This window comes from Scophthalmus maximus, chromosome 9 (assembly GCF_022379125.1).
Source record: "Scophthalmus maximus strain ysfricsl-2021 chromosome 9, ASM2237912v1, whole genome shotgun sequence".
In the NCBI taxonomy this organism is placed as follows: domain Eukaryota; kingdom Metazoa; phylum Chordata; class Actinopteri; order Pleuronectiformes; family Scophthalmidae; genus Scophthalmus; species Scophthalmus maximus.
The window spans coordinates 22,919,789-22,943,756 of NC_061523.1; the positions used below are offsets into that span (position 1 = coordinate 22,919,789).

The window sequence follows — 23,968 nt, forward strand, 5'->3', positions numbered from 1 at the left end:
AAAGGGGGCCTGTGGTAGGACGGAAAGTTGGACCAGAGTTCTGGCAGCGGGGCGGGGGTGATGAAGCGAGGGCGATGGGGGTTGGACCGTTGGAAGTGGGTGTACGATGGGCTGGACCAGTTACATCAGGAGTTTAAATATAGCAGGCAGCACAGCACTCACTTGTTTGTTGGGTGAAACCCCCGCCCCCCCCCCCCCCAGAATGGCGGAAACTCAAACGTGTGCTGGTTAACAGATTTGGAACGCAAAGAAAATCTCAAACATCTGACGTCACATAGAAATGTGAAATACTGCCACTTTGAAGTCGTTAAAATCACATCTCCAGCAGCCGCATCCAGCTGGATGTGGCCATTTCTCCCCCTCCCGCATTGTTCGTTCATATTTCTTTCCACATATTGGAAACGGAGAACGCAGGATTGCCTTGTTGTCCGTCTTGGCCCGGCACCGAGAACAGCTTGAGAAGAATATCTTGGGGTTCTTTTTCTCTCCATGAGAACGGCGACAGTCAGACCATGTGGGAGCCAGATCTGTTTGCCAAGCGGAGCGGGGGAACAGTTCACTCCGCTCGTTTTGTGTGTTTACTACGGGCGATTAAGCTCCACGGTATTTTACAGCTCCTTCTTAAAAGCAGCCTGACTCCAGTGTGAGGAAACAAACTTCATTCTCGCACTGGTCCTCCTCCTCCTCCTCCTCTGCTCAAGGCCTGTGAAGCCTGAGAAATCATTTCCTGCTGTTGAGGGGGTTTGGGAATAACACGCCGAGTCCGGGAAATATGTTAACGACCGTGTTCATTTAACACGCTACTGTTCGCAGATAAGAATTCCTGGTTCGGCTTAAGTTCCAAATTAAACGCTCGGCGTCTTGGGGTTCAACTGCTGTTTCAGACTCGGGGGGGGGGGGAAACGGAGTGTCAGCTATCGGCAGCATCCATCGGCAGCATCCATCGGACAACAGCGGAGGGGTTTTACCTGTGGGCGGAGTCTGTCTGTCTGTCTGGACAGTTTTTGCCGGTAAAAGTTGTTGTCATGCTGTTCAGGCCGCCGCTGTGACACGTGATTCCCATTCGCCTGCTGAACTGTGTCGACCGGAGGTGTTGATGCTGTATGTGTGCTGCAGCGTTTGACCGTTTGGAGCGGTTCCAACATTGACACTGGAATTTTCTCCAGTTTGTAAGTTTATCTTCGGTGGCCCTGAGAGCTCACGGCACTGCAACTTGAGAGAAAAACACAAGCAAATAGACGAAACAACAAGCAAACTGATAAAACATCTTCATCAATTTGACAACACGTGAGCAGCATTTAGAAAAAACGTGACGCAAAGACAGCAACACAACACAATAGGAAAAAGCGCTGCAAATAGACCGCGACGAAACGGAAGTGTTTCCAGAGGACACTTAAGCGTGATGCACACGTCTGGACACGCCTATTGCTGCCACTGATTTTTAACAATTTTATTAAATCAAAATCACTTACTTTTTATCTTGTTTTCCAAGACCACTGACGGAGAGAGAACCTTAACGACGCCGTGACTCAAAATCCGCCACGGCAACAAGCGTGTCCAGACGTGTGCATCACTCCTAAGTGTCCTCTGGAAACACTTGCGTTTCGTCGCGGCCTACGTGCAGCGTATATATGATGGGTTGCAGCATTTTTTTCTAAATGCTGCGCATGTGTTGTGATATTGAAGATTTGCCTGTTTTGTCGATGTTAAATGTGTCGAAAAGTTACATCCGTTAATCAAGGTCTTGAAAAACGCCGAGTGGGCAACATCAACGCTTGTTTCAATGATGGAGGCAGAAATTAACACCACTGACAGTTTGTGGATGAAAACTGCAGGAATTTTTTTTTCTTTTTATCCTAAACAAAACATATAATTTTTGAATTATACAAATATCTTTTAATCAATGGCATCATCATATGGAGGAGAAGAAAAAAAAAAGCAGGGTTCTGTTTTTGTTTTTTTATTTAATAAGCTGGTTCATAAATTATCGCACATAAAAGACTCTTTTTCCATAGTTACAAAGTGGAGAGCAACTCGAGTTAGCGCCTGGAAAAAACAATAAAGAAAACAAATGAGAATAAGATTTGTGGACGTTGGGGCTCTTTTTTCTCTGAAGCGTGATCTCAACAAGCGGAGCGGAGAAGAGGGAGTTGCTTTTGTTTCTTTTTGAAATGTCCAACCACTGTTGAATCATGTTCCCAGGTTTCGTCTTCTTTCCTCGGGACTAGCAGCAAAACAACAAAACGGTGACATGCGTATTTTCAGAGCGACGTGCCGAGAGAAAAAAAAAAAGAAAAGAAGAAAACAACAACAGGAAGGAATGTTCGCTTCTGTTCTCCAGTGTTTTCAGAAATAGTGGGAAAACGAAAGAAAAGGGAGCGAAGGAAGGGAATAAATTATAAGCCTTCAACAGACCGGACAGCAACGAGCTACGTGTGGCGATCACGGAGGAAACAAATGAAGCTTAAAACAAAATGCAGTGGCATCTTCTTGGCTCGGCTAAGCGGAGGCTCGACGGTGGTGACGAGGCAGCGAGGAGACGTCGGAGGAGCGTTCGGACATGTAACAGATCCCCGTTCCTTCATATTCATTTATTCCAGTGATTCGTCATCGTTCCCCTCCCCTCCACTTCTCATGGTCAAGTTGAGGCCGACCAATCGGCTTCGAGGGTTTGCTTTGTTTACGGAGACTGTTAAAAAAAAAAAAAAGAAAAGAAAAGGAGGAAGGGGAGGTGACCCACCTCGCTAAAAACTGCTCTGAGGAAGCGATGGGTTCGTCCGTCGTCGACTAAAGCTAAGTTTTCACTCTACGAGGCCGAAGTCCCTTCCGCATTGGGTCCGGTCCGGTCCGGTCCGGTCCGAGGATTCTATAGTTGGCCAGAGTTTCTCTCTGGGGAACGTCGGGAGTCTACTTCTGAAGCTGAACGTTCTGCAGGAATTCAGAGTAGGACGAAGCCGACTCGGACCGATCCTCCACCAGGTGCTGGAAGAACGTGGCCTGAGCCGAAGCATCGTCCCTGACGGGAGGAAGAAAGGAGAACGGGTTTGATCAGAGAGCGGCACTTGATTTCTGATTTGTTAGTGTCAATAAAACATAAAAAAAAACAATTCTTTGAGCGACGAATCATGTTCCTTCTTTTTAACTTTTTTTTTTAAATTTAAAGTTCTGTTATATTATCAGACATTTCATAAGACTTCAATATTTCACACATTTATCGACAAATAAACGTGAGGTACGTCTGAGGCCGACAACATGATGAGGTCGTTCATCGGTTCACCGCTTGCGCGTGCGTATTGTGAAGATGGCGGACAAACGATGTAACATCTCACGCCTTTCCTATGATTTCATGCTCATTTTAATTCTGCGTTTAACTCCAATCGCGTTAGAGTTCGTTGTCGTTGCTGACTAAAGTGAACATCAAGCGACAACTTTTTATGACTTATCAAAATGAAGAATATATTATTTCCCCCCCCCAAAAAATCGGCACTAAAACTTTACAACATCAGCGTAGGTTCCTCTCTGTCTCCTTTCGCTTTTCTGCCACATTTTAATATTTGTCGCCGTCAGAGGAAACGGAAAACACTTGTGACCAACCAGAGAGGAGGTGAGGTACATTTGAGCTTTTTTAACCATTTTACAAACCGTCATTTATGTTAAGAAAACTTCTGTATTGTCCTTTGAGCTCATTAAGTCCTGAACCTCATCGTGTTTGTTCTCTGTTCGAGCTGCCAGTCTGACACCAGCCCTCCTCCTCCTCCTCCTCCTCCTCCTCCTCTTCCACAACGACAATGTTGTTAAAAAATGTGGTCGAGCAACAAAGGCCTTAACACAAAGAGGAGAGCGAGAGGAAACGGAACACAATACGTTCCCTGTGGAAGCCTTTCACCGCCGCTGTCAGAATCAGTGACCTCACCGTTACTATGTGTTTACACTGGAAATTGTTTTTCTGTCAACCACAGGCGGATCTCTGCTGCGAGACCGTTTCCACTTCAACATGAAGCCAGTCACACCCTGTTTCTGCTTCAGAGCCGGGCGAGAGAAACGTGGCTCCATTTTTGGACGTGTCGAGAAAAAAAAAGCTACAGAGCTGTCGGACAAACTGCTTTTCAAGAAACAAGCGAACAATGGGACGTTAGCGTTTGTAAAATGTTGAACTGTTGTTGACCTTTTGGTTTATTTCTTTCGACTCTCACCCTCGCCCTCATTTCCTGTCACCACTCCCCGACTGACTGACTGTAGAGAGCTTCATTAATAGTTTCCACTAAAGAGAAAAATGAGTCACACTTCAACAGGTGTCGTCTCCAGAATCGTGGTGTTGTGTTTGACCAATAGTCCAAAACTAAAATATTCAAATTTTTCTCAGTGGTATTATAAGACAAAGAGAAGCAGCAGAAGAACAAGTTGGAGAAGAAGAAAAAAAATAAAAGACTTGGAATAAAAATAAAGTAACTGACGTTATTCATATTTCTACATGAAAACAAAACATAAATGTCATATTTTCTTTATGTTTGCCACCATTTGAGTAACGGTGACAGTTAGAGCTGCCACAGTTAGTGGATTAATAGATTCTAAATGAATCGCAAACTCCTACTTTTATGGGGAAAGAAGGTCAAAATTCTCTGATTTCAGCTTCTTAAATATGAAAATTTTCTGGTTTCTTTGCTCCTCTGTGACCGAAAACTGAAGATCTTTGGTGTGCGGACAAAACAAAACATCACCTTAAGGTTTTGGGGAACACGATCAACATTTTTCACCATTTTATGAACCAAACAAGTAATCGATTAATGGAGAAATAATGGACAGATTAATCGATTATGAAAATAATCGTTAGTTGCAGCCCTAGGGAGAATCTTTTTTGAACCAGTGAACCAACTGTATATTATCGAAACAAGTTTGTTTTGCAGCTTTTCTTGAAATTCGGGTTAATATGCGCGATACATTCGGAGGGAAACCCGCTTCATGAAGATGATTAGTACAGTGACGCTGGACGCCGAGAGCTACAGTGAAGTCAAGATGTTCGTCCTTACTTGACGACGTGTATCGTGGAGCTGAACGCTCTGTTGTCCTGCAGCCAGTCGAGGAACGCTCGCACTCTCTCAGACAGAAGCGTCTCCAGCTCAGGAATGTGACTCTGGGATTTCATAAGAGAAAAAGAAGCGAGAAGCAAAACATCAACAACACATTTTGTCTCACACACACACACACACACACACACACACACACACACACACACACACACACACACACACACACACACACACACACACACACACACACACACACACACACACACACACACACACACACACACACACACACACACACACACACACACACACACACACACACACACGCACGCCTGGGGTTTGAAAACGTGGGGGTTTGTACAGTAGGTGGTTGCTGCGTTGTCGACCCCTTTGTGGTAAAAATGAAAATAAACAAGTGCTGACAGTGTCGCCGGATTGTTCTGGGTGTTGTCATCGTGTCCACAGAGCGGTGATGACGGAGCTTTCTAGGGAGCAGTTGGTTTAAAAGGCCAAAACAAAAAGCTGCAGCAGCAAATCTGTTTTGTTATTTTTTTCTTTTTCCTGCTGCACAAGTTATTTTCTTTTTAACAATACGAACAGATAAAAAAGCAGAGCTCCAACTGTGACTCATCTCCAGGGGAACATGCACAGAGATGCATTGCATCATTCATGCAGCCACTGGGCGTCTGTGCTTTTTACGTCAGCTCGAAATGTGTCGATACTTTAACTTCCCTTAATCACACTCAAGTCTCTGTACTTTCCTGATTTGTTATGCTGTGTGGAAAAGAATCGTTTTTCAAAAGATGGACACAAGATTGAACAGAGAGATGCTCGTTCACCACAATCTGACCATGTTGGGGGGAACGGAGGCGTAGTCGGGGCAGCCCAGAACGTCTCGTATGAACATGTCGTTGCAGCATTTGCCGATCCACAGGTAGAACACCTGCACACAGAAACAGGAGCAGCGTCAGTAAAGAAGTATCCAACGGGTCTCCTGACACAGACTGAAAAGGCTCAACGTACATGTGCACAAATAGGGTTACAACGTATTTAATTTATTACTTGATTAATCTGTTTCTCACATCCCCCTTTTATCTAAAAAAATTCTAAAATAAAACCCAGCAAAAAAGATGAAGTTAAATTTTTCAGAGCCCAAGGTCAAATCTTAAAATATTGAGTTTATGTCATATATGACAAGGAAAAGCTGGAACCTGCTTATTGTTGGTATTTTCACTTGAAAAATGACTAACGCGATTGTTCAATTGTCAATTTTTGCCAATTGATTTTCTGTTAGTGTTTTAATTGTTTCAGCTTGACGTGAATGATGAACAATCAAGGTAAAAAAACAACAACAACACCCCAACAACCTTAAAAAATTAAACAATCAAAAGCTGACGGATGTGGGTGAAAGGTGCGATTGAGAAAATACTTTTCTTCAGACTTAAGGACACTGAATCAACACTTTCCCTTGTTTTAGAGGCATTTAAACAACTACATTCTTTCTGAAATGATTCAGTGTCTCCTCTGTATCTAGTTGGCTGAGGTGGAAAAAACCCGCTCAAATGAAATCATGTCACACCCAAAAAGCAGCTGAAACTGGGCTGGTTTTAATGCTGCTGTTGTTGTTGTTGCTATGATGAGACACATTTCTAGGAAAACTCTTCTCTGTCGACTTCATGCGACAACGATACAGAAGAAGCTTACGTTGCCACAGTCCATGAGGAAAGCTCCATCTCTGCTCAGCCTGTCAGCGGCCAGGTGGAGCAGGTGAGGCTGCGGAACCACAGTGTCGTTCAGGTGCAGCGCCCCCTGCAGCTCACACAAGGGATGTGCAGGCAGATCTTAGGTTTGTTTTGTTTTAAGTGTACACATCGTAAATCACAAATCAATTATTATAAAGTATGTAAGAGGTAGGTAAAATGATTCATTAATGGTTTTATGGTTCATGGTGACAACAGCACAGACCATGACAATAATTAATATAGTAGCTAAAAGTAAAAAAAGTAGCTTAAAAAAAGTGACGACAACAATAATTTGACCGGTGCGCAGCATGTTACAAGGACTGTAACTACAGTTACTACACTGATTGTACTCGAGTATTCATATATTTTATATGCGACCCTTGTGGCTCCGTCCGGTCGTACCTGGTCCGACATGTTGTCCAGCCTGTACAGGTCGGGATGAACCATCTGCATCAGCTGCTGCAGCGGCTGCGTCTTGAACTCGCACATGGCGAAGACTCGCTCGTCCAGTCGCGTGCTGGTGCCCGTCCGCAGCGCTTTCTGGAAAACAAATCCCAACAGTGTTTCTTTTAAAAAAGAAAAAGTGATCATCCATTTGAAGGTCTAAATATAAAATGTATTTTTCACGGACGGTTAAACCACCTGAGGACAATTTGAATGAAAAGGATTTAACTCATTTTATAGCATCTTCCTTCTTTTTTTTTCCGCAGCCTTTTGCTGCTTGACAGTGAAAAAAATCAATTCAAACGAGAAACATGAAGGCTGATTAAACAAGAGGCTGCGTTAAAACCAAGGTGGAATCAAACCTATTGAATCAAGAAAATGGTAACATCTAATCCTCAAGAATTACATTCCACAGATGATGTTATTTCATTTATTGGTCCTGTTTTATAAGTGTTTTTTTTATTTCTATCAGCCGTGTTCAGGATCATGAATGTGTTCAGTGTTTCACACATTTGACCTGGCGGGGTGTTTTGTGTCAAATGACGTGCGAGCGTGGATACACCCTGGATGTATGAATGGACAAGTCATGGGCGGATTAATACAGTCAGTCTTGTATGACTGTAAACTCTGTGTTTTAGGGCGTGTAAATTTCTTTTAGAGGCGGATTACTGAGTGTAACTCCATGACTTTTTGAATGCGTTGCTCTAAATGTTTTAAGGGTGCGTGTGTTTCTGACGTCTGAAATTTACCTTATGTAACTGGTGTGAGTGTGTGTAAAGCGGCCTCACCTGTTTGAGCAGAGCGAGGATGTAGAGGGGGAAGAGGCGCATGGAGGCCGGGACGACGAGGCCCGACTGCTGCAGGTTGGACACGTTGCTCTTGTAGGAGCTCACCAGGTCGACCACGGCGTTCACCAGGGCGTCGCGGGCGTCCGACAGGCCGGACGTGATCGACCGGTCGATGGCTTGAATGCGAATAAAAAGAACCGATACGATGAGGAAGAGTTGGACGCGAATTTGCTGTCCGTGTGGGAAGTTAATACTTTCAACAAGTCAATGAAATTAAAAAGGGTTCGACAGTCAAGTGTTTTCTGTCGGAGACTCACCCATGTTGGCGAGCAGACAAGTGATTGCTTGGACGTCGGCCCCGGCGTACACGTCGCTCAGCTGGTTGACCACCGGCAGACACAGAGTGTGAACTCGGATACGCCTCTTTCCTACGGGGGATAGTCAGAGATGTTTTTTATTTTTATATAATCTGCCAGGAGACACAATTTACACAAGAACGGAAAACTAACAATCTTGAAGACAATTCCAGGCATCTGTCCCAACTTTTGACACGTGAGCCAAGTAGGCTAAATGAACCACAAAAGGCTGGATTCTATTTTATTCATTGTTAATTTTTTAAATCCTTTATTTATCGAATGATGATTCACTGTGGAAATCGGCCAGAATACAATCTTCCTACTGAACACAGATGATCAGAGTAACTGTGTGTGTGTGTGTGTGTGTGTGTGTGTGTGTACCTTTATTAGAGGTGTAGAGCAGAGCAGCCTGGAAGCAGGCCAGAGACGAGTCGGCCAGCGAGTCTTCGATTGACATCTGGACAGCGAAGGCGGAGTCCGGGTTCACATTGGCCAGGGACAGCAGGTCGGTGGAGCGCACAAAGAAGTTCCCGTGGAACGTGTGGATGGACAAACCTGAGGAGAAGGTGGAGAGGGACATAATGTTTCAGTTTGATGAAAAAGGACAAATGCTTTTTCAGACATCAAGCATCCTCGACACAGGAAATACACGTTGTCACGCGGGCTCAAACGTCCGGACCTCGAAATCCATCAGTTACCTTTGGTGCAGCGTATTCTCATCACCGCCTCGAAGCCGATCTTCCTGGTGAGGTAGCGCTCGAGATCCTTCTGGAACTTCTCCAGCTGAGTAGGGTTGTGGGTGTGATGAAAGGAGGGGTAGTAAAAGATGCTGCCCGCGGAATACTTGGACATACAAGCTGGAGGAAGAGGAGCGGGGAGACAAGACGAAGAATAATGTTATAATAAATAAGACGGGTACAAACAAGAGAAGCTCTCAAATGTTTTCTTTCAATCTCCTGTATATTTAATTATAAATAACACGTTAACAACTTATTATTTATAATTTGCTTTTGGGAAAATCTATTTTTCCCGTGCAACACTCAACAACCCACATGAGCTTGATAGTGGACTCAAAGTTTATGGTTAGCTCCCTCTAAAGTCATTGAAGCGGATTATTATTCCGAAGAAAGTGGTTTGAAACGTTTTGACCGTTATTCTCTGGTCTGAATATTTTAATTCCACTGTAACTGACTTTGTCCATCCGTGCCAAACAGCAAAGTGACTGTTTGATACTGGAAATACATTAAAAGAGTAAAACAAAGAACATAAGTTCTTGTCTCGGCCTGTTTAAGAACATGACAAACAGTCATTTTGACTTTGTTGCTCATCTAATAGCTGTAAAGACAATTAACTCTGACTCGACGTTCTGGAACGACAGACGAACAGACCGGCGGACAGAACAGTGAGATATTCAGCGAGGTTTTAGATGTAAGGCGTTGTTACCTAGCGAGGCGAGGTCGGCGTACTGCGAGCTGAGCAAGAAGAGATCCACCCCGATCTGTTGTCCCGAGCAGTCCAGAGCCAGTTTCTTGTAGAAGTCCGTGGCGGGGCCGAGGTGCTGCACTCCCTGGAAAAGATACAGAATCATTACTTAAAAGCTGCTTTCCAGGCATGCGCTGAAGTCCGGACATTGTCCTGGACGGGCAGAACGTGAGAACGCAAATGTTGCGCCGGACGTGTTCTGGAACTTTTCCTTCTTCTTTTTCTGTCGGCCCCTAAAGTAAGTAAGTAACAGAAAGTAACAGAATCTAAAGAACAGAGAAATCGCCGTCCCTGAGAAAGAAAACACATCTGTTCTTTGTTCATTTTGTCCAGGATTTTTTGGACAGACGAAAGTAACCGTCGCGTCTCTAAACTGGAACGTGAGCTCCGACCGTGCGGCGCGTGATAAGTGAGTGAGTTGTGGCAGGAATAAAAATATAAATCCACCCAATGTGGAAGAGAAAATCCTCTTGCCTCATTTTCTTCGGTCATGTGGTTTTGGTTAAAGAGTCATAAATCACAGGGAAGGGGACACAGACATTATCCAGGTGTCTCATTCCAGCTGGCTGGGGAAAAAACAATAAAACAAAAACACGGCCTCCACCTTTGGAAGAAGAAGAAGACGACGACATTTTACACTGAAGAAACAAAAAGAGCAGCATCTGCAGAAAATCACCATCATTCAATCAAATTAAAAATATATATTATAACCCCAACAGAACAGTGAGATGCCCCCCCCCCCCTCGCCGCCTCTTTCTCTCTCTCCATACCTTAGTACTCGATCGCTGGTTGGGGTCTTCCCGTGATTTGAGCATGCCGGCGCCCAGCGTGGGCAGCTGCGTCTGGAAAACTGTGACGCGGCCGCCGGTGGGCGACATGAGCTTGAAGGCGGCCTGTAGCGCCGGGCCCAGGGCGCTGTGGGTCTCCCGGGTCTGACTGAACATGGCCGGCAGCGAGGTCAGCAGGTCCTTCACCAGCTGGAGGAGAGAAGTGGGGGAGGGGGGCGCACGTTTTTTTAATCAGAGAAGTAAGGATCGAGGACAATGATGGAAATTGGAACGTGGCGAGAAGAGGAGCAGGAGGAGAGACAGAGGAGACGAGGGCATGGACATGAGGAAGGTGAAGGGAAAAGAGGAGAGAATGGATGGATGGAGGACAGAGAGGGCCAAACAGAAAGTGAGGGAAAGAGCTAGGGAGGATTGGGATCGTCCTTCCTATCGTCTATTCCTTGACCTCAGTGGAAAGGAAGCAATGAAGCTCCTTTCCTATGCAAGAGAATCCAAACAGCTCCTATTATGGCTGCGGATGAAATGTACTTCGGTTCATTTCAAGATTAAGGTAACTTCCGAAAGCAAATTTGACAATTCGACCGCACCCCAAGAAGGAAGGAAGGAAGGAAGGAGGCAATCAAGGGAATAAAAAAAACAGGAATGTAGGAAAGAAAAGGAAATGGGGAGAGAAGCGAGAGAGAGGGGAAAAAGTTGAAGTTTCTACCTCTGCGCTCTCCTTCAGGTTCACCATCAGACTGTCGTGAGACGGAATGAAGACATCTGCGAAAAAAAGAGAAAGTCACACAAACCAAGGCACAACGCTTTAGTCGCAGTTTTCACAAAACTATTTCCTTACATATGAAAACAGGAAAGAAGAAGAGACTTTTCCCACTTCTAGTGGATACTGCAAACAAACAGAGCGGCTCTGGTTCCAGTAGCATTTGACTCCTGCACGCTTAATTTAAAGTCACACGCAGGATGTTAAATTCTTCCTGCAAATTATTTAGAAATTAATAAAAACATCACACATTCTTCTTAACTGTCCACGGCCCTTTGAAGGATATTCCAGATATTCCTAGTGAAATATTGACTCTAGATGTCATGTGACAATATGAGGTGTATTAACAGACCTCTCTTCAGTAAGCATTTTTTTTTATTTATTAATTTTTTTTCCGATAGTCCCAAATCTAAATCCTGTGATTCCCGTTTGCCAGACAACGTACCATCGATGTCAGACACCACCAGCATCTGCGGCTGTGATAATCCCTCCTGGAGGTTGTAGAAGTGGATGGTGCTGTCGAAGGTGAGGAAGCCCACCCTGGTGCGAGTGTCCCCGGGCAACCTGTGGCAGAAAAAACAACCGCTTTTTATGTTTTCTCTCTCCAGGACGTGGTTCAGATGAAGACAAAAAGTGTTCTGGAGAAATGGCCGTTACAGCCGTGTTCGTAACATCTGCTTATTTTCATCTTCTACTTGATCTGATTAAGAACTAAAGATATTCAAATATAGATTTCAGCACTCACTTATCCAGGTTGTCGAGAAGTGATTCACAGAAGTACTTCAGGTAACCTGCCTCCACAGCATTGTGAGACACGTCGAGGACAAACAGGTAGACGGACGGCTGAGGAGGTCTCAACTGAAAACACACGAAAAATGAGTGTGGATGTCACGAAACTCGTACAGTCTTAGAAAAATAGCTGATTGAATGTGAAAATACATGAATTGTTTCGAGACTGAGATAAAGTAAGAGTTAGGGTTGTTGTTAATTCAGTAAAGCGCCCCCTCACAATGTGTAATCTAGGGCTGCAACCATTAATCGATTAGTAATCGATTGTTAAATTAATCACTAACAATTTTGATAATCGATTAATCCATTCAAGTAGTTTTTATGGGGGAAAAATTCACAATTCTGTGATTTCAGCTTCGTAAATGTGAATATTTTCTGGTTTCTTTGCTCCTCTGTGACAGTAAACTGAATATCTTTGGTGTGTGGACAAAACAAAACATCATCTTGGAGTTTTGGGAAACACGATCGAACTTTTACAACATTTTATGAACCAAACAATCGATTAACCGAGAAAATAATCAACAGATTAATCGATAATTAAAGGAATCGTTAGTTGCGATTATTTCATTATCTATTAATCTGTGGACTATTTTTTGTCGTTTGGTTCATAAGATGTTTACTGTCAGAGAGGAGCAAAGAAACCAGGAAATATTCACATTTAAGAAGCTGAAATCAGAGAATTTTGACTTTTTTTTTTTCTTAAAAACTCCCTGAACCGATTAATCGATTATCAAAACAGTTGGTGATTAATTTAGAAGTCGATTACTGATCAATTAACTGTTGCGGCTCTACTTCTGTGTGTTAAATTAAAGTTTAATTGCGCACACAAGTCATCAGAGGTTGAAGCATTAGGACGAGCCTGCCCTCTAGTGGACGAACAATCACATTACATCCCCAAAAAACTGCAGAATACATAATAATTCAAAAGTATGTGGACAGAGGAGACAGTTCACCATGTAGTCTGAGGACGCGATGAACTCCACGGTGGCATTTTGAACCTCGGGTCTCTTGTGGGGTTCGCCATACGACCTGGTGACTGGGTTGTACATGAACTCGTCTGGAACTTATCGAGGGAAAAATAAAAGTAAGGAAACCGTGAACAACGGCAGAACAGTTGAAAATAATACTGACACTGAGAATAACTCGTACCATCGTTGACCCGGTAACAGAGGTTACACTTCCACCTGCGCTGGTCCAGGAAGGTGACGAACGGGTTGATGTAGGTGCGACAGGAGCGACAGCGCACGATCGTGTTGGAGGTGATCACCGGTAACTGCTGCAGGAGGAAAAACAGTAAAAAAAAAAACGGTAAGACAAGTACAAAATATGTCTTTTTTTCCAATCAATATCTTTTGAAATCATTCTTTTTCAAACTACGGAAGAGAACCTTTGATTCTGTTACTTACAGAAAGTGATGAACAAATCTTTGCAGCTGGTTTCTTTGTTTGAATCACTCATTCTCTAATGAATTAACAGCGAGAAATCGCTGGTTTACCTCTGTTTGATGAAATACTAAATATAATTGTAGCACAAATTGAGACATTGGCAGATGTTGAACTCTTGGAAATAGAGAGATTTGCATTTCCCCCCCCACTAAATTCTGACATGGAATAAGCGAAGGAGAAAATTATCATAAATAAAAATAATCTTTTGATGAATACATGCTCTCAACATCTTATTTTGACCCTTACAAAAGCCTTAAAATGCATGTGTCCCTACCAGAACACATTAGAACACGTTTCTGCTCGAGTGAATTAAGTTTCCACCAGTTAAACTCACACCGTGCGTTTTTTTATCAGCACATCGCTGTTCTCTGTCAGTTCACTCCCTCTGACACCACGTCATCTATAAATACTCTCACCTATCTTCCTCCACCCTATCATCATTCTGCTGCTCCTGTCTGTTCGTCTGTCACTGCAACCATCTACAAAAGACTCCTAACGGTCTCTGTATGTCTTGAGCAGACAAAGTCGACTACATTATAACACACTGCTGTTTTCCTTCCCGTGTCCAGTTAGGGAAATGATATGAGAGAAATAATCAACGAGTCTCACGGGCTGAAAACTATAATGAAAATGAAAACATTTTCAGAAGCCTGATGAGGCTTTGAATCGTTTTTAACCAATTAAGAAACACTGAATTGGGGTATATGTGCGTTTTATGGGACTGAAATTTCATACTAATAACTAATCTAATCATAACCTGTGAATTTTTGGGGAAGTCCTATTTTTTTCTGTTTCACAGAATCTGTGTGTCTTGTTTTTAAAAAGTGTAACAAGGGAGAGGAAGTCAAAAGAAGAATGACGGTCTTTTTGTTCAGTGTGTTGCGAATATAAGGTAACAGCTTACTTAGTATCCAGAGGCTTTTTAACAAAATGTAGTGGAAAACTAGATAAATCAAGAAAATGGTCAAAATGAAAGAGTCTCCATTTAGTCACTGGCTGTCAAAAACCTCATTAGTTTAAATTCTTTGTGTGATTTGATTGGTTTATTTAATATTTGAAGCTAATTCATCTAATTGGACAGAATAAACTATGTTAGAGGTTTTTGGGGTTGCAGAGATTTTAAGCTGGTACCTGTAGGTCTCTGAAGGGATGGAGCAGCAGACCCAGGGGGAGCCGGGCCTTGTTGAGTAGAGCCTGTGTCTGGGGGATGCTCGTCAGCGTACACCTGAACGTCCTGATCCGCAGAGAGAGACACACGAGTGAGGTTGGATAACACGTCCACAGATAAGACGGCGACAGAGCGAGAAACGTCCCCCTTCACTTTACGTACTGTGGGCTGCAGTTGACCTTCTTGAGGTCAGGGCTGAGGTTGGGTTCAGGGGCCTCCAGGGGCCTGGGGGGCAGCAGGTTCCTCTCCTGCAGCAGGTTGACTGGCCTCAGGGCCTCCACCTCCAGCTCCGGCACCCCGCTCAGCCCCCCGAGCGCCGCCGACAGCTGGGACATGTTCGGGAATGGCTAAAATGAGAGGGAGGGAGAAATAAGCTTTTTACTCTTGTAATAAATCTGGAGAGGTCGGGCAATCCAACCAAGAAGATAACGTCTCCTGTCATTCACAAAAACAAGCAGCGGAGCTCTGAGACGCTTGCCCAAAGATTAAGAGGCAGGTAAAAAATAATAAGGAGCTTTGTCATTTGCAAGAAAATACAAAATAAGGGAATCGGCGATGAGAAAACATCAGTCTCACAAACTCCTGGCCTCACCTGGGAGAACTGCTGGTAGCTGGGCGGCGGGCCGTACGGGTCGTGAGCGGGAGACGAGTCCGTGTGGGAGGTCGGCCCCTGTGGATAGGCCGGCTGCATGCTGGCTGGGTAACCATAGCTACCGTAGGGCTGGGCCTGGTTGGTCATGTCATCAGAAGGTGGCAGGGAATCTGGGGAACAGAGAGAGAGCGAGAGAACGTGTCATGTATGTTTGACTCGCTACAGATGAATATCGTCTTTGGCCACACCCTGAACTTTCTATGACTTTTTTTTACAGAAATACAGAAATATAAGTTGAGAAAAATAAAGTGATATTATTTTGATCCCTAAGCTAACTTCAGGTTCTCCCTGTGTGGTCAAATTAAATCACTTTCACTTTCAATCAACGTGACTTCTACTTTTGTTTTCGTTTTTTTTTTTTTTTTTATGATCACGGTTTGACGCTGTGGGAAAAAATGCAACTTGATACATTCGCTGCAAGGAAATCTAATTATAAACAAAAGGGAAATATCTTCACGTCATCATCAACCGTTTTAAAAGTGGCGTTGTATCGATTTTTCCCTTTTTACATTTACTGTACAAAGATTTAAGCAGAAACACTGTCGTGTTAATTGTGATCGAAGCTTTATCCATCATCAGTGCAAACAAATCATCAACTTATCATTTGGACATATATACCTGGATAGTTGCCCCCTTCCAGGGAGTCGTAGCTGTTGGGCACCGGAGAGGCGCTGCCAGTGGTGGAGGAGGAAGTATCACCGCCTGAGGAAGGACGGAGGGAAAGAATGAAACGAGTAAACGACAACAAACTGAAATAAGAAAGTAAACAAATTATTGAGGGTGCTGTAAGAGTGAAGAATGAATTTAATATAGTTAAACCAAATAAAAATCACGAGACACGACATATCCCCATGGACACCCGCAAAACTTTATTCGAGTTTTTCACCTGAGGTTGTCATATTTCTCTCATGAAACCCAAAACATCAAAAGTCTCCACTCCACTACCTGATTCTGTTGCGGAGGCAAAATGATAACAGATGGACGGACGGACACGCGGACGGACTTACAGTAATGAAATGTAAGATGGTAAAGATACAAATAGAGCAGCTGTAAATGAGGTCGATAAGAAAGACGGAAGGAGGGATGGTGAAGATGCAAATAAAAGAGCAGGAGGGAAAGAGGGAGAAGAAGTTAAAGGATTTCAACATTGAAGAGGCTGAAGAGGAGTTGGTTGTTGTCACGTGCTGCGCTCGGTTTCCCTCGGGGCTCGGAGAGAAAACGAGAGGACAGAGGAGGCGGCGTGAAAGCAAGAGAAGAAACACACGACGATGAAAGGAGGCACTCAAAAGTTGTGAGCAAGCGAGGAGCTTTCATGTGTTTTGGTGAGGACGGACGACGTGGAGGGAACGGCCATCACAGACGGGAGGTCAGCTGCGTGAGGATAGCTACAGATCATAAACTATGACTTATCAAATATCACCGTAACGTACTTTACTGAAGTCTCTCCTGATTTCCTCTAAGTCCGTGATCTTCATTCACACAATTCCGTCCTCCTTCGTTTTCTACTTCAGACTTTATAACACTCTCCTAACTCATGACTTGAAGAGGGAAAAAATGCCTTGGAGGAGGAGGAGGAGGAGGAGAAAAGGAAGAAGAAAGAGGAGAAGAAGAAGGAGGAGGAGGAGGAGAAAAGGGAGGAGGAGAATAAAAGGAAGAAGAAAAAGGAGGATAGCAAAAGAAGGAGAAGAAGAAGAAGAAGAAGAAGAAGGAGGAGAAGAAGGAGAAGAAGAAGAAGAAGGAGAAGAAGGAGAAGAAGAAGAAGGTAGAAAAACAACGACTTTTAAGATACCTGAATTAAATGAGCTTTGTTTGCCGGGATGTGAAAATGTTCAGCAGAAAGATTTCTAGACCTCGAGGACGAACAAATGTAAAAAGTGTTTACAACTGTGACGGAGGAAATACTGAGATCGTTCAAAGAAACATCAAGTCAAAGTCAAAGTACAGAAGTATCATCAGCAGAATCGTGTATATAAAGTGTAATAAAGCACTAATACAATAAAAGTAAACTTCTTTATATACAGTGAGGTGCAAACCTAATAAGGTTCATGTCCCTTCACAGGGTCACAAGACAAATCTGGACATGATTAATGAAGAAAAGAAAAAAAAAGAAAATCACGGTGGCCATATTTTGATGATTTCCTTTCTTCCTTCTAATCTTTGCTCTTTTTCCTCCCATGTCAAAACATGAATAGTTTTTCCCCCGAACAGGATTACAAGGGTGGAATAATTGAATGAATGAACCGTTAAATCCACGACGGGCCTGTGGCGGAGCGATCTCATTGGACGGGACGGGGTCCAATTAACTCCGACTAAATCTGACCAGCAGACCCCTGGATTATCTGCACTGGGGGAAGAGGAGGAAGAGGAGGAAGAGGAGGAAGAGGACACCAGAGCTAAGCCGTAATTCCTCCTCCTTCTCCAAGTCTCCTCTGATACCTCTTTTTTTTTTTACTATTGCACTTCAGACTTTGAGCAGATTACAGCTCAGATTAGAAATGAACAGCGGAACACGGGTTGATCGGTCGATCGAATGTTTTTCTGAATCATACATTTCATCCACGGTTTACATTTCAGGGTTAAGATGTCATGAACTCGGGAAAATGTCATTTTCCCCAGTTTGCCGTTCACATGTGAACAGGCAGGAGAAGTTCTGGAAAATGTCCGGAGCAACATTTGCGTTCTCACATCCAACCCCAGAAAAGTTCAGGAAAATTGTCTTCATGCTTTGTGTGGAACTTAACAAAGTGAATCTTTAGCTAATCTCTAATTGTCCATTACAATATTTCCCTGTATGTATAACGATCTGGTAGGTAAACTCATTGAAAATATGAAATAATTCAAATCGGCGTATGGAATAGTTGATAATTGATGGAATAGACTCCACTAAATCTGGCTTCTTTAAAGTCATGTGCTAATGAGAATTAGCTGCGGCTGCGCCGCTAAAATCTCATCTCTCATTGGAAGCGAGCGAGTCAGCCAACACATGCCCAGAGATCCTGGGACCAGGCGGCCGGGGAGCAAGTCGAGCGACTATATTTAAAAAACCTGTTAACCTCCGGCTGATGACACGGGGCCTGCGGGACCGCCAGTCATCTGCAGAGTATGTACAGTATGAGGCAGTAGAAGCACAGCGCAGTAAAATATGTGTGAGCTGGACATTTAACAAGTAGAAGTTACTTCGTCTTCGTGAAATAACTACTCAGAAACTATTGAATCTGTGATGTTAGATGTGTCTGTAATGTGATCTTAAAAATGTTTCCACAACACTACAGCAAAGCAAAATTATAAAAGCATAAAAAAAGTTTACTTTACGGAGAAAAGTTTGTTTCACAAACACGATTTTACTTAATAATCAAAAGCAGCAAACCCAAAACGTTTGAAAGGGAAAGAAACCAGCAAATGCTTCGGATTGTACCTTCGTAAATGACAAATGATTAATAACTCAAATTATCATTTAATACCTTCTGATAAACTTAAGTTTCAGAAAACTTCCTCGGCTCAGTATAAGATAAGGACGTGTATTTCCACTACAACCGTCTGAGCTCTTCAACTGTACGACGATTGAAAGTAAGAACACAACATATTAATTTTTTTACCCCCCACCACCAGCAGCAGCAACCACCACAGTTGGAACGCCGCAGATAATTGGAGGCGGACTGCACCCGGACGATCACATCCCAGAGAGATTACTCAGCATGAGCGAGCGACACAGCTTCCACTGCATAACAGTTAGAAAAGAAGAGTGTGTCTTCGAGGACAGAGAGAAACCTACTTACCTGTTTACCTTTCTGAGAGATAAAAAAGTCAACGGTGCACGAGTTTTAAAAGATGAGTTTGACCCTAAGCACAAGCACTGATGACTGGGGAGGGGGGGGGGATGGATGGGGAGCAGCAGGTGAACTGTGGAAGGCAGCTGAGCAGCAGGAGGGAGAGACGGGGGAATGATTAGCGCATTGGAAAAGGGGAAGGTACGGACGATCGATGGAGAACTGATTAAGAAGAGTGTTGGTTGGTAGAGCGGAAGTGACAATTGACAGACACAGAACAGGAGGATGACGGCGGTCGATCAAAAGTAATTTTTGCGTGAGTGGGAAACGGAAACGCACAAATTTTGAAAGAAAGTTTGGGGGCAGGTTGAAGACACAACTAAAAAAGGAGGTTATGAGGATGGTTGAGTTGGTAAAAGAGGGGGGTCGTGTTGGGGGGGGTAAAAGCTGAAGCTAAAGCAGACCTGCTTCCTCATCCTCATCCTCCTCCTCCTCCTCGTCATCATCATCGCCATCCTCAGAGCTGGATGACGAGGGGTTTGCTGCCGCTGGGCCTGAGGTGGTGGCAGAGGCGGAGCTAGCTCCACTATTAGCAACGTATCCATATTGCATGCCTGTTGGAAGGGGGGGGGAGGTAGAACAGAAAACTGTCAAGACCGAGTAGTCGACAGCGGATTGGAAAGCGGCGGTGTGTGTGTGTGTGTGTGTGTGTGTGTGTGTGTGCAAAGTAGCCAGTGGGTCGGCCTGTGTGTCGGACATTATCACACAGACGACAGCGCTGACGATATGATGATGTTTTCTGAGCGTAACTCTTTCACAAAATGTATGAAGGCCAAGATATTATTCTATGTTCTGCAAGGAAAGAAGAAGGTGAGAGTCACTTATGTTGATTAGACAAACTTTAACTTAGGGATGCACCGAATGTTCGGCCATCGAAATTGTTCGGCCGGAAAAAAGAAAAGAAAAAAAGACAATCATTTTTTACTTAGTAAAAAAGCACTAGTTTTTAATATCCACAGTGTGGACGCATTGCAGTTATATTGTGCTTTGTTGGAATAATGTCTGCTGGAATGAAAAAAAAAAAAGGCAACAAAAAGTTCAGTGTTATATAAATATTTATAAATTGGACTTTTGTCATAGATTTTTTTTCCCTTAAAAATCAATTAAAAAATATTTAATTCATGCTATGGTGAAAAAATTGTACAAATAAATGAAAAATTGTAATAAAAAAACAAAAACATTTGGCCATTATTTTCATTCCGGTGCATCCGAATGATAGCTGACAGTGTTCTTGAGTACATCATGCAGATTTTTCTCATTTCCTGAGGGACATTGTTTTCACGGGCAGAAGTTTCTCTCCGATTGCTCAACAAGCTCCACACTACAACAGGAAGTACTTCATCACATTCATTTGCCACAGTTATCTGCAAATGCTTATTGTCATAACCCTAACCGACCCAGCTGAAAATAACTCGACCGCTTGATTAACCACTCGAAATATTCCTAACAACTGCGCATGGCTTATAATACAGGCCCATTATAGAGGTGTGGTCTTTGTTCATCCTGTGATTCTCTTGCTAAGACATGTTTTCTGTTGCCTGAGGCCAGAATCACTGGCTTATTATTATTATAACACACCTTCCCCCTTTTCATTGGAGGGAAGCTTGAAAAGACAAATGGCATTTTTGCAACTCAAATTATGATTAAATGCAAGTGCAGCTGCAAAAAAACGCCGAAAATTAAATGTGCAAAAAAACCCAAACACCAGTCACGTCCAAAGTAAAACCAGCAGCTGGGAACATCGAATTTGTGTCAAGGATCACACACCTGCACATCTGAAAGCATGTGTGTGTGTGTGTGTGTGTGTGTGTGTGTGTGTGTGTGTGTGTGTGTGTGTGTGTGTGTGTGTGTGTGCGCGTACATTTTTTAAGACTCTTTCTTGAAACATTTTCCTGGGTTTGTTGTATCACATGGCAGTAGCTGAAGAAATATGTGTTAAAACACACAATCAGTTTCCTGTTTTCAGTTTCATATCCCCTGGGGAAGAAACATCCCACTGGTGCAGTAGTGTCAGCAGCTGTGTGTGTGTGTGTGTGTGTGTGTGTGTGTGTGTGTGTGTGTGTGCTAGAGTTTAAAGTGTGGTGCGTTTCCAAAGTGAAGCTGTGAATATGTAAACCAAACAATCTCGCTTTAAACTTACAGCAGGATTTTAAACAAACTCTCAACCCATCTCTAAACACAAGCTCACTGAAGAATTTCGCGGCCCCCCCCCCACGAGACAAAATCTTACACCACAGACCACAGAAGAACCAAAAAGCTGACATTTTTAACAATAATTAACTTATGTTCAAAGACAAAAGCATGAAGATCAAATGAAGGAACTGCTGCTGAAACTACTGCACCAGTGGGATGTTTCTTCCCCAGGGGCTATGAAACTGAAAACAGGAAACTGATTGTGTGTATTAACACATATTTCTTCAGCTACTGCCATGTGATACAACAAACCCAGGAAAATGTTTCAAGAAAGAGTCTTAAAAAACGTACGGTCGTTACCTTGGTGGTGGCCCGGCGAGGAGTGAACAGAGGTGGAAGGGGTCCTGGAGGGCGGTCGGTCTGCGTCCGCACCACCAGCGCGGTGAGGGTGCGTGACTCCGCCGTGATAGGAGTTGTAGCTCTGCAGCGCCTGGTGGCTTTGATCGTAGTGTTGGTGGACCGTGGTCTGGCCTGCGGCGGGGGAAAAAAGAAAATCACATTTAGTTTTTGTAGCCAAATGTCCATTGAAGTGTGACAAGCTTTAACATTCATTCTGCAACTAAATCGAAAGCTGTGTTGTGTGACATCTGAAAATATACATACAATCACCCAAGTGTTGTGGCTGCAAATGATTGGATGAACTCAAAACTGCTTTTTGAAGCTGATTTGGACCAGTGCACATCTGGACAAATGCTTCTTCAACACCAAAAGTATAACATGCTCTAGGATTAACTTGGAGTTATATGGAATCATTGTGAGAAATGTTCTCACTTTCCAGCAAGCAGCTGATCACCCACAGTGCAACACACAGAGACACAGACACACACCTGTGCTTCCTTGACCATTGACCGTCGGCGCCATCTGACCGCTTGGCCCCACGCCATACCCGCCGGCTTGCACCGGTGTTGTTGTTGGGCCGGCTGGCTGTGGGGCGTTGTACTGATGCAGGGGTGCCCCCACCTGCGTGGGCATGACTCCGTGCGCGGGGGCGCTCTGCAAGGAGCTCAGGGTGCCGTACTGGCTGCTTCCCAGCGCCGACGGGTACGAAACGATGGGGTGGAGGGGCGCTCCGGGGCCGCCCGCTGGCACGGGGACCAAACTCGGATGTTTCTGCTGTTGAGGGCGCTGCGCCGCGGGAGCGTGGTACGAGTGCTGCTGTCCATAGTAGGAGCCTGGAGTGGCGTAGGGAGGATGCTGCTGCTGCTGGACTGGCTGCTGCGGGTTGTACTGGGCGTTTGATGGTGGAGGTGGCGCTGAAGAGGGGAGTGTGGCATATGGCTGAGAAGGAGGGGCCGAGCTCGGGGGAGCACTGTACGGGGAGGGAGTGACATGATGCTGGGGGAGATGGGGCTGATGCTGATGGTGCTGATGAGGGTGATGATGATGGTTGTTCTGGTAGTAGTTAGCACTGTGGGCACTGTTCGTAATGGGCGCTTTATTAGGACCAGCATTGGAGTGGGCATGGGTCGTGGGGTAGCTCTGTTGCTGAGGTGGGGCTCCGTAGTAGCCTGTAGGTGGATACACGGAGGGGTATGTCTGTGCCGGACCTGGGGAAGAGGGAAGTGGGATAAATAAAAACAGATGAGGGTTCATCAGCAGCTGTCACCTCAGACCCCAGCTAGCTCTGCACTGGATGTGCAGCAATCACAGCGACATCATCAGCCACAAATAAATAATAATAATTTCAGTTTTGTTCTTGATCGTGTGGTGACGTATTACAGCTTCCAAACACGAGGAGGACATTAACGAAACGATGGCGCGCGAGCTGTCACACAGCTGATTGCTCGATGCTAACACCTAGCGTTAGCTTGGCAGCTAAAGTAAGCTCGCGTTAGCAACTGGCTGGCTTTAGCTGAAATACAATTTTATTCCCCAAAATGTTTTTACGCGTCGACAAAACAGAAGATTCATGCCGCGGTTATGATTAATAACAAATGGCAATTGTTTTCAAGAACAATATTTAAAAAACGAACTAACGCGCCTGACAAAACTCTCCGACATCACCGACCGTTAGCATGCTAACGCTAGCGGACTCGGCTAATCGCACCATCCGGCCTGTGTTACCGTTCTGACGGGGCGGCGCAGCTCCACCGTTCGGCGTCGGGCTCTGGCTGTAGCCGACGGAGCTGCCCAGGTTGGTGGAACCCGGCGCCGACATCGCTCGGTGCCTTATTCCCACGGGCGCACGGGAGGGTTCATACGCATGAGCGTCGCTGTACCAAAGCCTGGTCAGACCCCCCCGGAGAAATGCAGGGGGAAAGGCGGCTGTTGCTGCTGCTGGTGGTCAGTGAGGACCGGGGGAGATGAAGCTTCCAGTCTGGGTGTCGAGGAGCTTTACTGGCTCCTCCTGGCTGCGGTGCTACCACTCCCCCTAGTGGATCACTACTGCTATTGAAATATTGTATTAGTATTTATTGATATATCTTCTATCATATCTATTTCACAATATTTCTATTATGCTTAAAACAGACACCTCTGCTTCAGTATGACTGCAGCCTGTTTGCACA

The 23,968-nt window shown here is 44.3% G+C and overlaps 1 protein-coding gene across 2 annotated transcripts; it reads right to left on the reverse strand.

Annotated features, from left to right (window-relative positions):
• Positions 1 to 1,944: 1,944 nt before the first annotated feature.
• sec24b (SEC24 homolog B, COPII coat complex component) lies at positions 1,945 to 23,812 on the reverse strand. Of its 2 annotated transcripts, XM_035649102.2 has the most exons (24): positions 23,526 to 23,812; positions 22,289 to 23,008; positions 21,762 to 21,932; positions 19,673 to 19,822; positions 16,060 to 16,143; positions 15,382 to 15,551; positions 14,952 to 15,136; positions 14,753 to 14,855; positions 13,326 to 13,452; positions 13,130 to 13,239; positions 12,133 to 12,245; positions 11,833 to 11,951; positions 11,334 to 11,389; positions 10,610 to 10,816; positions 9,801 to 9,924; positions 9,056 to 9,214; positions 8,739 to 8,912; positions 8,319 to 8,429; positions 8,002 to 8,177; positions 7,172 to 7,309; positions 6,732 to 6,836; positions 5,878 to 5,970; positions 5,028 to 5,131; positions 1,945 to 3,016 (listed from the first exon to the last, which is right to left on the reverse strand). In XM_035649102.2, exons 1-24 carry the CDS (start codon positions 23,617 to 23,619, stop codon positions 2,908 to 2,910), a joined length of 3,702 nt encoding a protein of 1,233 aa, XP_035504995.1. In that variant the 5' UTR covers positions 23,620 to 23,812; the 3' UTR covers positions 1,945 to 2,907. The 2 variants fall into 2 exon arrangements, with proteins under 2 accessions (XP_035504995.1, XP_035504996.1); XM_035649103.2 differs by lacking the exon at positions 19,673 to 19,822.
• Positions 23,813 to 23,968: the final 156 nt, after the last annotated feature.

Bases quoted from the DNA above. Each gene is read 5' to 3' on its own strand.
- sec24b (XM_035649102.2), bottom strand. From the start codon at position 23,619: ATGTCGGCGCCGGGTTCCACCAACCTGGGCAGCTCCGTCGGCTACAGC. The intron at 14,856-14,951 runs GTACGTAAAGTG...TCTGCGGATCAG, and splicing joins AAGGTCAACTGCAGCCCACA to GACGTTCAGGTGTACGCTGA. The intron at 12,246-13,129 runs GTGAACTGTCTC...GTGTGTTTTCAG, and splicing joins TCGCGTCCTCAGACTACATG to TTGAGACCTCCTCAGCCGTC.